This window comes from Zonotrichia leucophrys, chromosome 2 (genome assembly GCF_028769735.1).
Source record: "Zonotrichia leucophrys gambelii isolate GWCS_2022_RI chromosome 2, RI_Zleu_2.0, whole genome shotgun sequence".
Taxonomy (NCBI): domain Eukaryota; kingdom Metazoa; phylum Chordata; class Aves; order Passeriformes; family Passerellidae; genus Zonotrichia; species Zonotrichia leucophrys.
This window is the reverse complement of record NC_088171.1, coordinates 68394921-68410348: the sequence shown is the minus strand read 5'-3', so window position 1 is coordinate 68410348 and position 15428 is coordinate 68394921. Positions and strand designations below refer to the sequence as shown.

General features: G+C 42.1%; 2 protein-coding genes across 2 annotated transcripts in view; one reads left to right on the top strand and one right to left on the bottom strand.

The window, feature by feature from the left end:
- Positions 1–268: 268 nt before the first annotated feature.
- On the top strand, positions 269–5667 carry PPP1R3G (protein phosphatase 1 regulatory subunit 3G). The gene is made up of 2 exons (XM_064705341.1): positions 269–2437; positions 2815–5667. The coding sequence occupies exon 1, from the start codon at positions 312–314 to the stop codon at positions 1155–1157; it is 846 nt and encodes a 281-aa protein (XP_064561411.1). The 5' UTR covers positions 269–311; the 3' UTR covers positions 1158–2437; positions 2815–5667.
- A 2680-nt stretch (positions 5668–8347) lies between these two features.
- The window catches only part of LYRM4 (LYR motif containing 4), an 88642-nt gene continuing 81561 nt past the window's right edge, over positions 8348–15428 (bottom strand). The window contains exon 3 of the mRNA XM_064705342.1: positions 8348–9808. Coding sequence (XP_064561412.1) covers positions 9635–9808 — 174 coding nt within the window. The 3' untranslated portion in view covers positions 8348–9634. The remainder of the gene's footprint in view (positions 9809–15428) is intronic.

Genomic DNA, 15428 nt, shown 5'->3' with positions numbered 1-15428 from the left:
GGTACCCCGCTGCCCGTGTCTCCTCCAAGCCCGTAAAGCCGGCAGCGTAGCTCGCTGCTCGCTGCTCCGCGCCCTGGTAACGGCGGCCCCCGGCGGGCGGGAGGACGTGCGGGGCCGCCCGTCGCGGCTCTTTCCGCGTTGCCCGTCCGGGGAGGTCCCGCCCCAGCCCCAGCCCCGCGGGGAGGCTCCGGGGCCGGCGGGGGGGCGCGCCCCCAGCCCGGGGCCTGCGGCGGGGGCGCCGGATAAAGCGGTGCCGGCCCGTCCGCCTGCGGCACTGGGCGGCCGGGACGGGCCCAGCGGGGCGCCCCGCCATGGCGAGCCCCGCACGCCCGCGGCAGGAGCTGGCGGCCGAGGAGCGGCGGCTCCGCGGCGCGGCCCCGACGGTGCCCCGCGACGGCAAGCGGGAGGCGGCGGGGGAGCGGCTGGTGCTGCTGGAGCTGCGCCGCTGCGGGCGGCCGCCGTCCCCCGGCCCCGGCCAGCGGCAGGAGGAGGGGGAGGAGGAGGAAGACGAGGGGGAGGCGGCGGCGGGCGAAGATTGCTGCGGCAAGTGCAAGAAGCGGGTGCAGTTCGCCGACTCGCTGGGGCTGAGCCTCGCCAGCGTCAAACACTTCAGCGACGCCGAGGAGCCGCAGGTGCCGCCCGCCGCGCTGTCGCACCTGCAGAGCCCGCCCGGAGAGGAGCGGGACCCGCCGCCGCCCGGCGCCGACCCGCCGCCGCCCGCGCTGCTCCTGGTGCCCGACTTCCCCGACGGCGGCGAGCCCAGCGCCGAGAGGCTGCGGCGGCAGCGCGTCTGCCTGGAGCGCCTGGGGCGGCCCGCGGCGCCCACCGACGTGCGGGGCACGGTGCGAGTGCTGGGCGGCCCCGGGCCCCGGGAGGTGACGGTGCGCTACACCTTCAACGAGTGGCTCTCCTTCGTGGACGTCCCGGCAGCGCCGCTGCCCCCCGAGCCGCCGGCCGAGCGCTACGGCTTCACCCTGTGCGTCCCGCCGAGCCTGCGGGAGGGCTCGGCCCTGCACTTCGCCATCCGCTACCGCAGCCCGCAGGGAGAGTTCTGGGATAACAACGGAGGCCGCAACTACACGCTGCGCTGCTGCGGCTGCCCCGGGGGCGGCCCCGCCGCCGCCGCCCCGCCGGGCCCCGCCGCGCCCCGCTACTGACGGCGGCCGGGCGAGCGGAGCCCACGGCACCCGGCCGGGCCGGCGAGGCCGCACCCGCGCCCGGAGCGAGGCCCGGCTCGGGAGGGACGCGGCCAGCGCGCCGAGGGCCCGGCCCGGAGACTGCCCCAAGTCTGGTGGTTTTTAAGCAGGAGCTTCAGTTTCTGCCAGCGAAATATGGATGTGCGTAGGCTCGCATTGCTGTGGCTTGTGGAATTGTTCTCCTTTTTGGTTTTTTGTATTTTTTGTTTTATTTTTTGAGAGAGAGAGCGAAAAGACTGAGTAGCGTGGGCTCTGCTTTTCCCCTCTTGAAGTGAATTTTTGAGGTCTTGATTTGGGCTTGACTCCACTTACCCGATTAGTCAAGAGCACTCGTGTGAAAACTTGGTGGGGTGTTCGCTACAGATATAAATTAGGATCCCAATTTTCCCGTTCGCAGATCCATTTGAAAGACACAGTACTGCGACAGCAATGGTGTGCTTTGTCCTTTTTCTGTTATTTTCTTTTAGTTCAATGGACTCCATAACAATACGATTCACTGTGGTGAGCACCTGTCAAACCCGTGACAGGCTTGCGTGCCCGTCCTACCTTTGCCACGGCTGCGGCAGCTCTGAACAGCAGGCGCTCTGTTTTGGGGCTGGATCTGGGGCTGGACTGGGCTGCCCTGGTTTTTGTCACTCAACACACTTTGGTACCGTGCTCACATGGAGATCCCGCCTGGCTAATAGCAGCCAACAGGGACTTGTGCAGAAAGGTTTTTGCTTAAAATAGACCGGTGACTTCTTTTCACACAACCGACGAGTCTAAAACCGGGACGAAGGAGGAGTTAAAATACTTGCTGATGCTGTGTTTATCAGGAGAACTTTGGTAACACCTTTGAGTCGTGCACTGTGAAGTGAAAGCTGGTGTTTGTCTCATACACGGTTCTGAATTTTCAGATTTGGGTCTGGCTTGGATGACCCTTCTCACTGAGGAGTGACGCTGCCACACAGAGAGGGTGTCCTCAGTAACAAATGGAAACAAGTGCCTTAGTTCAGATCTCCTTATGTTACATTTTGCACCACATTTCTCAAGTATTTATAATTTATTCAGCTTTTTTGCTACATATTTTTCTGTATTTGTATGTTGCTGGGAAAGGACTTTGTTGTGCACACGGCTGGACTTTATGGCGCTGGACACTTGAATTGATTTTATGGTCTTCACGCTTGCACTGCAAGCCTAGAGATTGACTACTACTGGTGTCCCAACTCTTGAAATTAAGCAAAAACTACCAATGCAAATGGGTTTGTAAGAATAAAAAAAAGTTTTAAAAAAAGCCATAGAGCTCACCATTACACTTACTTTCCTCCCCAGCCCCTTTTTTTTTTTTTTTTTTTTAGCAAAATGTAACAGCAGGCTTCACAGTTTTGCAACCTGTGGAATGTGTGTCCTGACCAGGGATGATCCTGTCTGTAAGCAATGTTTAGGGCTGTAGCTGAAAATGACTGCTGTCCTGCCAGAGCATGAGCCAAACCACCCTTTGAGTCTGTGACAGGCATCCTCAGCAGAGCTGTGGCGTGAGGAAGTTTTACTAGCATAGGTAAAAAGTAGGTAGGTTATGGTCAAGTTTTGTTGGGGCTCTTCTACAACTTTTGATTCTTCTTGTTATCTTTTGATACAGTATCTCAAAATATGGGTTATTTCTGCTTAATGAAGAACAATTGCCAGAATGCAGAAAATGCTCTGACATGGATGCGTGGTTTTCAGTAAGACCATGGAATGTCATTTTCCTATTTTGAAACAGAGCACAGTGAGAGATTTTTCAGGTCTTCATTTCCTCTGAAGATGCAAAACATTTTAAAGGCCATCGTGACAACATTAGAAAAAATAGCTTCTTGATAAGATTCCCCATACACTTGAGAATATTTTCAAGCCTACAGCTAACCTGCCTTTTGAGCTGGCTGGAACAGACCCAGAGCTAAAAGCAGAGAGTCTGCTGGGGGAAAGACGGGAAGCAGAGGGAGCTTCAGGCTAAAGGTGCTGCACTTCTGCTCACAGGCACACTGCTGCTGAGACACAGCCTGTCCTCCCTCCTCCCAAAACACCCTGCACGTACAGCACAGTGTGAGAACACAGCCAGAGACAAGGAGGTGTTTAATTCCTCGGGAAACCATTCACTGTTACACTGTATCAGTTGCTTTGACAACGCACAGAGGGAGAGCTCTGTGCATGCAAACAGAAGTTTGTACTGTTGTCCTTCATGTTACATGTGAACTCTCGCCAAAAAGTTTTTAAGGGAGAATAGTGAACTCTGCTGTTCCCCTACACGAGTTTGTTTTAACTTGTCATGCATTACAGGATTACAGGATGTTACATGGGATAACCTGGTATGAATCAGCCTTTCTTCAGATTGCTGCATAAATGAAATAATGTGCTCTTAGTGTAGTGTCAAGATTGATCCTTCATTTAAATATAATAATTGGGATTTCTGTAGCCCCTTCCTTATTCTGTGCTTTGTTTATTAGTTGCCTCAGAGAAGAAGGAAACACCGCCAGAAAAAGGAGGGGAGAGATCTCTCCCTAACAGAATTTAAAGGAGCAGCCATATTCTGGTGCCTGGGCAGAGGCGGTATCACGAAGAATGCTGGCTAGCTGTGCCTACTGATAGAGGCCTGGAAATGTTCTCTGGTCCACTGTAAACATTGACATCCAGAACATGTGACATTTCTGTGTGCTTTTTAGATGTGTGACCTGAAATTCGAAATGCAAGAAAGTACTTGCTGAGGCTAGGCAGCAAAATCTTGTGAGCGCTTCAGAAAATCAGTGCCAATTGAAAATCCTGCCAATTGTGTTGTGTTAATTGACAATTGCGTTAATTAACATTTTTGTGCTTTGATACCTGCTGAAGTGCTTTTATTTGTTATTGAGAATTACTCTTCGTGAAAAGAAGGAGAAAACCTCTATATGGGAGTCAGACTTACTCACTTTTTGATAGCCAGTACATTTCTTTGCTCTTAGGATTTTACAGAAGCATAGATTTCCAAAGTAGGGTTCAAAGACAGCCTGCTCACAGTCGTCTGTATTTTCATAGCTGAGGTTCCTGAGGGCTATGGAAAAGCAAGGCTTTATCAAAGATTACACTGGGCAGCAGTTGTAAAAATCCAACTGGACCATGTGTGTACCAAAGGCTTGCAAGCCCCCATCAGCGAATCCCAGGGCTCCTGCTCCTGACCATAGGTTGAGACACATGGCATAATTGCAACATTATTCTCAAAGGAATATTATCAAATGAAGAAATTTTAATTCCATTAAAATCTCAAGGCCAGTAGAGTGAAATGTTAAGTGAGGCACTCTTTCTGTTTGGTTGCATTACTGTTAATGTATTTCATAAAGATTCAAAGCATAGCTTTTGGAAGATGTTCTCATAAACACGCTCCCTCCCCTAACCTAAATAAGAAATTTAAGATTTATTGCACTTTTGGAAAAACTCCAGCTCCAAAGATTTTTATTTTATGCAGATTTCTGTTCCCCCACCACGGATTAAGGACTTAGGGTACGAATAGCTGCCAAACGGTTTTATAGGTGTATATAAATGAAGAAAGTTTAATATAGTTGAAACTCTGTAGGGGTAACTGTGAAGGACATAAAAGGTAAATCTTCCTTAAGCAATTTTTTGCCATGTACACTTTCTTTTAAATTCAGATTTAAATGATTCAGGAAAGGGTTGTAAAGCTAAATTTACTTTGGTGCCATGAAGATCTGTAAGCTTGCATGAAAACTACTTCTGTTTTATTTAAAATTGGAGCTTTCAGTCAGTACTTGGAAAGTCTGGCTTCTGCTCCCATTGGCTTCGCTGGGATTTGGATCTAGCCCAAAGTACTGCAGGAAGGTAAGGGAAATGATCTAGGTTTAATTGTCCATTCTGTTCAGAGTCTTGTGTTATGGGGTTAGGATAACATGGCACTGTGATGAATGTTCATCTGTCAAGAGTTCAAAATCTGCTGTCTGTGCATGGCAGCAATTAAATCACCTTAATTGTTTTTTCATGATTCTTTCTGAGAGAGGGAAAATTACTTGCCTTGGATTAGCATATTGCCAAAGACTGTTATAAATATTTATGGGGTGTACTCTTTCAATAGAAAGCCTGTACATTCTTCACAGGTCTCCATAGTTCTTTTTCCCAAACACAGAAGAGTAGTTACTTGAATGCACTAATTACCATCATCTCCCGCTCTTGCAAAGCTTCAGTAGATACTGGTTTAACAGCAAAAAAAAGGTAAGTAGCTTAGAAAGAAACATCTCTTGCAAAACATATTTAATTACCTCTGTAAATTGTGGAATTTTTTTGAAGGTGCGTATGTTTGTGAAACAGGTTGGAGAGTTACAAATTTTTTCCTTTTACAGTTGTAGAAAATACATGCTTTTGGAAGAATTACTGGCTTCTCTGGTTTTTTTTTTTCTGCTTTCACACTAAGGCCTCATGCACTATTCTTATATTCTAAAATAGTGAAAAAAGTAGGAATGTAAACACTCAGTTAAACAGCTGCACAGCTTAGTTCTTTTTTTATAAAGGTCATCAAGCAAAATATTCCCAAGAGTATGAAATAACTATGCCTATGTTAAGAACGGCAGAATAAAGCAAACAGTATAGTCCTGACTTGAATAATGCCAGGATTTCACTGTAGATCATTATGGAAAACTCAGGAAAACAGTCAGAGCACAGCTCTTTCATGGCTCTGTTTACGCGTACATATGGGCTGTGCTGGGAATCAGGAGAGATGCATTTATGTTGTGTTACAGGAAGTAAAGTTGAGGAGCTGGTGCTTCTCCATAGTTATTCTGTCTGCTGGTTTTAGAGGGTAAAAGTTTTGCTTTTAATGCCTGGAAACTTGGAGGCTTTTTTTTAAAATAGAAATATCTTTTGAGAAAAGTGAGTACTAAGTTAAAATCCTTCTTAGCTTATTTCAACGCTGTATGTAAAGCACATGCTTCTCACTTGGGTTGCTCTCCTCCTGAAATTCTGTACCTCTGATATAGCTGGGCATTTTGAATCCAGGCTTTCAATTGCAGAAAAAATTATTGAGAGGTTGTAACACATAACAGAAATGCCTTTGAACAGTTACTAATACTAATCAAATTGTTCCTTTTTTCCTTTCAGAGTGCTGTTTCCAAGCTTATTCCGTAAAAGTAAGGACAAACTTCAGTACAGGCACACACTCAAATTTTGGTTCATACTGCTGAGGTCAATAGTTTGCTAAAGTGTCGAGATCGGTAAAAACCCATTTTTATTATAATACAAAAGCAAAACTGTTTTGCTAAGATATTGCAGTTTTAACAAAGATATTTATTGAGCTCTGTTCTAAGGAAAAAATGTATACTTTTTATAACAGTGAACATTGTATGTAAGTCATGGGATCATTCCTTTGTGTTTTAACTATTCCTGTTGTTTACACTGCTTTGACAAAATCCAACAAAGCTTCTGACAGCGTGCCAAGAGAGATTTAATGAGTATTGCAACGTAAACGGAACTGGTGGAGCGCAGAAGGTGCAGCTGTAAGAGCACAGCAGCTCCGAGGCTGGAGCACAGTGCCAGCTCTCCAGGCTGCTCTCTCCATTGGCAGTGATGAGCACAGCCCCAGCCAAGAGCAAGAACAGGGCAAGTGGACACCAAACAACACTCAAGTCACCCCAGCCTACAGCTGGGCTCGACTTCTTAAGCCAGGTGTGGTTAGCAGGTATTTTCTTTCCATAGCTTGTAAGATTTCAATGATAAAACACCTATCAAGTTATGTTTTTGTACAGAACTGGGCATGTTTTGGCAAAATACCTTAAAATGGATGTCAGGCAAGGGAAAAATATATTTGTAGGTATTTTCAATCATGTACAACTGATATGCACATAATTAACACCAAATGACCATGCACTTACATGTGTGTTACAAGCAAAGGAAACATACAGGCGTGTCCAAAAGAAGGAACAAGCACCTAAAATGCTGTTGGGTTTGAGGAGTAAGTGACAATGCCTTTGCTGGCTTTGCACTCCTGTTAACAAGCTAGATAGTGTTACGCAGGCTTTTGGACTGTAGAAGCAGAGGAGTTCTTACCTTGCTTCTAATAAGTAATGTATAAATACTGTGTAAGTACAGTACAAACACCATATGATAAGCTGATCAGTAATTTCAAATAAGAACTGATATGTGCTTTACTGAGGTCAGTTGTCTTGCCCTCTGCAGTATGGACTGGGGACAGAGGGAAATTACAGAGCACCACCACTTTTCCCCCCCGCCTGGATGGTTCTCTCTGTAGAATGTACCTGAAGGTTACTACTGCTCCTCTGAAAGCAGAAGTAAGAGAGAGGGAATCTGAGTGGTAGCCTTGAGAAAGAAGGTTGGAGCAGATGCCATGAACTGGGACTGCAGTAGTGTTTTATCTACCACAAAAACTTAACAACAGAATTTTTAGGCATTAATGGAGAAGTAATCTCCTTCATACTTTGGAAAGAATTAATAAGACATTTCACATTCCCATGACTGCCTACCTGTATGACAGGACATACCATCTACAGCTGTGTTCTTGTTGGAAACAATGCTGAAGAACTTCACTGGAAAGGTATTTTTGAAGAACTGATTATACATTGAAAGAGTTCCCTTATTTTTTCACAAATATGGTGAAAACAGATTTAGGTATTAAAAAAAACCAAAACCAGTTATCGATAGAGTTGTCCCTCTTTATAAATCAGGGCTATTCTATTTATAAATATGTTTATTTTGCTTTCTAGCATACATTTTCAGATCCTGAAATTGTATGCAGTGCTTGTTTCAGTAATTAAGCTGTTTTAGACAAGGATTTTACATGTACTGTTTTAGCAACCAGGTTTCTAACAGTATAAAACTGGCAGCCCTTCCAGGCCTGTGTCATCTAAGAGTGTAAGATGCTGCATTTCTGTGAGCTCACTGGAAGCTTAAAGAGCAATCAAATCCTTCTTCCCCTGCACTTTCACCATTAACTTAAGTGCACTTAATTATCCAGTGGTTCTGGATATTTCTGTTCAAATACAAAATCTAATGTATATTACCTATTAGAATAATTAAATTCCATTTTAATAAAATGTTCACTAAAAGCAATTTACATTGCAATACTTATACACCTAATAAGGGGAGAATTATTATTGTATTTGCTTTTTATCTGAAATTGAAAGGGGGGTACATTGGCAGTCTCAGGTACACACTATTTTATTCTGTACATTACTATACATCTCAATATAACTGTCAAAAATGGTAAAATGCACTTTAAAGGGCAGTGAGGAATGGGAGTTTGTTCTAAATTAGACACTTCAGTTAGACACTCTGCTCTAATAATGTTTTCACAGAGCATGAACAACACAGAAGAACATAAACAAAGATGAATTTTGTGAAGCAAGAAAAATAAGGGGTGGATTTCAAAGGTTACAGTGCTGTGGAACTAGTTTTGAGCTTCTGTTTCTCTACTTAAAATCCCCCAACAATTCACTGAAATAAAAGCAAACTATTTTTTTTCTGGTATGCCAGCTTTGCACTGCTTAATTTTTCTGCAAATTTCTAACTGAAAACAAATTCAAGCACAGCAAAATTTTGAGCAAAACCTGATCAAAATTTTTCCTTTATTAATCTGTGGTCTTAAAAGTGTTGAGCCTTCTATGGATGTAGGAATAATCAATAAAATGCTATGCTGAGCACTTTTTCTAGGCAAAGCTTGTTGCCACTTCATGACTTACAGCACTTGAGTTACTGTTCCAGTCAGGTTCTTTTTCTTCTGCCAAAATTCACGATGTTTGTGAAAAAGGGAAATCTTTGATAAAGTTAGCTTTCTGCTAATAGCTTCGACTCAACAAATTAAAGGACTTGGTGGTGAAAAAACATTTGAAAGCTCCCAAGGCTCAGTAATTCAAGTCTTCCATTCTGCTATTCTGATCAGTTAATTGCCCAAAGTAGGACTGGTTATTAACTCTTGGAAACTAAAGAAAGAACGAGTGATTTTTTTATGTCACCTCCTGAAATGTCAAGGGATGCTCTTCAAGGAAACCACACAATACAGCCTGTGATATCTGTAAGTATCAAAGTCCAGGAGACGAAAATTCTGATCATCTCTGGTTTTAATACTTTAAATAAAATATGTACTTACTAATTTAGTTCAGATGCTGGATATTTCTAAGTGCAACAGGATTAATACAAACTCAGTAACTGGGTGAAGGATTTTAAATCTTTAGGGGTTTTAAACTGAACATGTTTTTCGTGGTCAGTGAGAGACAATGTCAGCAGCAGAATAATGTAGCTGGTTGCAGGTAGTTTTATTGTTGTAATAGAGCAGGAACTATTCCATCACATAGGACACACAAGCAAACAGATTCCAAGACTACCTTATATGCTATTATAAATCACAGCTATTTATCTTAGAACATGTGACCCTTTAGAAAATAGAACTGTGGTTGCCAAAAACAGTCTCTCAGGCATTTCTTATGACAAGCTCAGACGTGGGCATGTGCAGTTTCTGTACGTGGTGCAGTTTCTGTACGTGGTGGCACTGTAGGATGCTGAAGATGGGCCAGTGTTGTTTCAGGATTAGAGGCTTTTCTTGGCTGTATGTCTATCGGATACTCAATGACCAATTTTTCTGTGGCATACATCTCGCCAATGGTAACCTGAAATCAAACCAAAACATCAGTAAACAGGTCATAATTTAGGCTGCACAAAAACCCCCAAGAATTGAATAGCCCAGATATTCAGCTTTTTCATAATTACATTTTTCTTTCTCTAAACATTTCTTTTTGTAAATAGTACACTTGTCTACATCTTAAGAAAAATAACCAGTACATAAAATACCTGCACATATAAAATCTTGAAATAATGACATTGAGGAATACCATTTAAAGTCTCAAAAAATAACATTAGAAGTTACAACAGAGAAAAAGCAAGCAGGTTCAATGTTGAGAAAAATGAAAAGACAAACATAACGAAAAACAAAAATATGGATATAATCAGCAGGTATTTCTTATTCTTTTTAGGTGGAGAGCCTAGATATAAATTGCATGGCATAGTACTATTTACCAGCTCCTTTGGAATCGCAATGTAATTTGCTTTATGAATGGGGAAAACAGTTCAACTGTTAGTTCAGCAGCAGCATTTTACATGTACTGGAGCTACCTCTTGTTCACAAGATGGTATTCAGACCTCCTATATTTGTGCTTTCTAGGAAAGCAAAATGAGGAAACGAAATATGACAAAAATGCAACATTGATGCTTTGACTCCTCTTGTTCTTTAGCACTTTCTGGTCTGCCCCATAACATTGGTAAATCGTGGTTGGATGAGCAGCTGTCAGTTGTCACACAGCTCTTGGCTTAGCAGCTGAGATGGGGAAGGAAGAAGTTTCATGCAAGTAGGGTAGTGAAAGCAGAAGACAATGTTTATTTTTAAAAGTATGGATTTTGGAGTCTACTTTTTAGTATCTGTTGTGCCCTTTCTTGCCCGTACTTTCTCCTTCAGGCCTGGGTACACAGCAGCTCTGTGTCCTTTTCACAAAACAAATGGTTCGTACATTTAAGTGTTGAATTAGAACAAAAAAGACTAGATGCTGAATTACACTAAACATGGTATATTTAGTAGAATTCAATACTGTGCAAATTAAACCTAACAGCAAGTCAGGCTCTCAAAGTAGTAAAAAATCAGGGAAAGAATGTTTTTAGCATTTTCCATTTAACATTTTTTTGTGGGAAAAAAATCCTGGCCTCTCTTGAATAAAAATTTCTCATCTGTGCTCACACTCACATAAAATGTGAATAATATTGCCTTTTAGGAAATGAACTATTTAATCTTGATAAACAGCCTTGTCTGAAACTTGTAACACATTGATTTTAATCTTGAAATATTTATTACAAGGGAGCATTTATGAAGCTGTTCGTAAAGGAACAGAAGTTTTCCTTGCCAACAAATATTTCCTTCTTTTGGCACTCTGAGCTAAGTTAGTAACAGCATATGAACAACTCTGATTATTTTTGAAGTTTCTTATGAAATATGTTGCATACAGAATATTTAATACAAAGGCCATACACAACTGTGACATGTGTTACCCACAGAAATTTTAAGCTGTCAACAAGTGTTACTTGTCAAAGAGAACTCGCTGTTCTGGGTTATGTGGCAGGCTATACACTTTAGTTGCTGCCTTACCACAAACCATGCTGAAGTACTTAATTTTTGTATACTGTGTTTTGGAGCCCAAAGAATCTTTAATCCTTTCCCACACAGTAGAGCAAATTTAATGGGAGGCTCAGAGGGATTACAAAAATGCTGAAACCTGAATTGCATTTTTTTTTCTCCCCCAGCTGGGGGAGATACATGAGACTGAGTACGTGACTTCTGTGTCAATCATATTCAGCTGGGGCAGATGGATTTGTAGGAGAAAGGTACAAGCTGCTGTTTGCTGTCCCTGTGCCAACAGGTGATGTTATCTACTGCTGCACCTCTTGACTTGAATGCAATAAAAGCACAGATTTATGTGTGAGCTGCTTCCTTAGCAAACCACAGGCGTGCAGGCATTGCAGCAAGTGCAGAGCCACTATTGCTGTGCTGTCGGCCTTTGTTGGGCTGCTGCAGCTTGCCTGCTCTGCTGCCTGCCTTCCACAACCTCTGCCATGTCACTGTAAGCTGAACTTTGAAACCTAAGGATTTTTGTTTTTTAAGCCATTAGCATTGAATTTTTAAAGTTATGATCAAGCCTTTCCCATGTGCCTTAGACAAAACAAACAAACCTTCCATTTATAGCTGCTGAAAAATTCCCATCCATAAACATCCCCTGCCTCAGCAGAAGGATTGCACCAGTATTTACACACTGACACTCATTAACCCTACGAACCACAAGAGCCCTCTTACAGTGTCCTCACCACCCTGAGCCCAAAGAAAGCACTTCAGCAGCAGGCACTCACTGTGGAGCATCCTCCCAAATTAGAGACTTAAGTGGCTACCTATTGTGCTCTTTTTCCATTGTGCATGTTTGTAGCTTGTACACCACATTTACTCTTCTGGTAGGTGGCTGGAAGCCAGGGCATAGGTCAGTGCCAGGGGAGTTCTACTGACCACAGGAAATGTGAAAAACGCCAATCATTTGTTCTTAAAATTTTAAAAGTTTAATAGTAATAAAATGGTTATAAAAATAGTAATACAATTAGAGTAATAGTAATTTGTATAAATTGAATTAGGACAATATGAGGCAATAGAACTAAAGAGTTACGGACATCTGGGTACCTTTTTCTGGGCAAAACAAGCCTGAAAAAGGACCCCCGTTAACAAAGGATTAACCTTTAAAAACCATAGCCTGTTGCATATTCATACACTTCATACATGATGCATGAATTCCATTCAAATACAGGATTCTGTCTGGTCATCTCAACTTCTTCCTCTGAATCCTAACAGTGCCTTCAAGGTGGGAAGAAGTTTGTTTCTTCTGATATGAGGGCAATAAATTGTCTTTCTCTGAAAGATTTAGCTGCTGCAAGTCCTTTCTTTAAAAAAAGTATCCTACATAGCATAGTAGCATTTTTTATAACCTAAAACTATATTTAACTACTTAAGAGAATTAATACAGCATAACTTTCTAACACAACACATATAATATTCATTTTAATATTTGCAAAAAGCCAATCATAAAATACACATTTTTCAGAGGAAACTTTTGGGGAAAAAGGCTCCATGATTTGCTCAGCAACTTGTGTTTTGTGTGTTACTCAAAAGTTTATTTACCTCTCTAGGTAACACATTGCAATTAAATTCCCCAGAAAAGAATGTGCAATAAAGAACCACACTGTCATTAGGAGAGGACAATAAATAGAAATACAGAGATGCTTCTCAGCTCCTTTTGAATTATTTGATGTTTAAATTCCGCCTCAAAAATGATGTACTTTGACATGTCCAGCCCTCAAAACCTGATAATTTGTCTTTGTTCAAAGATTTAGTAAAGTCTATATGGTCAGCTGTTTTTTGTGAACAAGAAGACTCGTTCTTGAAAACCTTACTATTGCCTTCTGTCTGGGTCCAGGAGAAGGCTTAGGGCTTCAGAATGGGATTTATCAGCAGATGTGAGACAACAAATGAGGAAAAATAAATCACTGAAGAGTAAGCATTAGTCCATCTTTTAACCCAACCCTTCTGTGGTTATTAGGTCTTTGTGTGTTCATATGGAAACAAGTCCTAGTCCTTTGTCATAGCTGGCAGGAAGCAAACACAGGAATTAGCCACTTCATGGAATCTTTCATTGCTATTGGGGGAAAAAAAGCACATAGGAAAGGTTTTCCCTATATAACAGAGCATCAAAGGTATGTATGGGGAGGTGCAGTAAGAATTAAATTGTAGAATTAAGAATTATAGAAGTAAAATCTGAAAGTCCTGCAGACACTGAAAGAACATGATATTACCCTAGAAATTCAACAAATCCAGCCAAATTGACTGAACTGTGTCCTCTCCAAAGGAGTCTGGCTGCCAGTGTCCGACTCTCAGGGACACCTGTGGCTGGTGAGCAGGGTATGTGCGGCTTCCATGCAATTGCAGAGGGACAGTGCTGGCCTGGGAGGCAGCCTGAATCCTAGGGGCTAACCTGAATTCCACAGGCTAATCTGAATCCTTGGGGCTGCCTTCCCATCTTGACACAGCTGGTGGAGTAGATCCTGCAGACCCGCTGCTACTACTTGCAAAATACTACTAGATTATATTCAGTTTCTGAAGGTGTGTGGCATGTCTTGTGTATTTTATCCACACAAAGATTTTACTTTGTAGCTCAGAGTTGAGGTAGAAGTGACTGCTTATATTTCTGCAGGGCTGAAGATAAGGTGACTGGGTTTAAAATTTTTTTTTGAATTTGCCTCATTCAGAGTGCATAGTTCTGCTCTGAAAAGTACGATGGCATCTTTCCTTGTCAGCTCTGTATAAATGTCTGTCTACTTAATTAATCACCACATTTTTCCTTCCTTAGGCTCTGCAGCACAAAGGTGGCCAGACATCTCTTTTTCCCATGTACTTTACAGAATTGTAATTGTGTGACATACAACCCATGAGCTCTAACAATTCCTGCTGAACCCAGATGAAGATACTTTTTCTCACTGTCACTGAATTACTCATCCTTATCATCCTGCCAAACTTGCCAATCTCCAAACAACTAGCTACCTGCTTGTGTGAGGTCTCAATGATAAATTTCAGGGTGAGTGCCCTAAAATTACTCAGGTAAGTAGCTAGGCAGCAGCCTTTCTACCCTCAAAAGCAAACTATTTTTTTAAAATTATTTTTTCACGCCACTGTTTATTTTTTGATGGCAAACAAAAGCAGGAGTGGCCTAAAAGGAGAGGGTGCAACACTCTCCTCTTATGTAAAATCAACTTACTGGACAATGCAACGCCTAATCACATAAAAGTGCCACCACAGCACAGTAATACAGAAACACTGCAAGACAGCAATTTCTCTAGGTGTCAGTTTTATAAAAAATTGATCTCCCAAGAGGGTCATCACTGGAGAAGTAACAATGGTTTCCTGTTTTTCTTGAAGAAATGCAGCTCATAACTAAAGCTGATGTACAACAGATCGTTTTACATATGAAACACATTTACATATCTAATATATATATAGGTTGTTACATGTACATGCATAAATATGTGAAAAATACCAAACTCTAGATAAAATCATAGCCATCTTCTCTCTTTTGTTACAAATTTGCAGACAAGAAATTGCTACCTTATTACAGTCAGGGATCACATATAAACATATACATTTTCATGGTTCTTTATTATGGATAAAAAAGTCCTGCATATTAATATATTTATACCGTACACAAAGACGCACACACACATAAAAAATCAGGTTTTTTTTTTCCTGTTGCACCTAGGAAGTTGACAGGTGTATCTCATGGGCACACTGCTGAATCTTAACTAGGAAGAAAAATCCCTGATGACACTACAGTCATATTGCATTTATGGCTGCTAATCTGGGTCTCTAACACTACATGAAGAAGTTCCACATTCATATTTTCTGGCACAGTGACTATAAAATGCATCTTAAGTGAATGCTGACAAGAACAGAAATGTTCAAGAATAAAGGTTATTTTAGGAGCTGGCAACAGTCTTCTAAGTTGTATACAAGGAGTATTTCCTATTAGATGATGCCAAACAATTTGCAATCCTATTGCAAAATTTAAGTGAAGTGGTTATTGTTCTTAAGAAGCATTACCTTTTCTCCCCACACCCAAAATTGGATATGCTATACACAGCACACTTTATAATAGATTT

Bases quoted from the DNA above. Each gene is read 5' to 3' on its own strand.
- PPP1R3G (XM_064705341.1), top strand. From the start codon at position 312: ATGGCGAGCCCCGCACGCCCGCGGCAGGAGCTGGCGGCCGAGGAGCGG.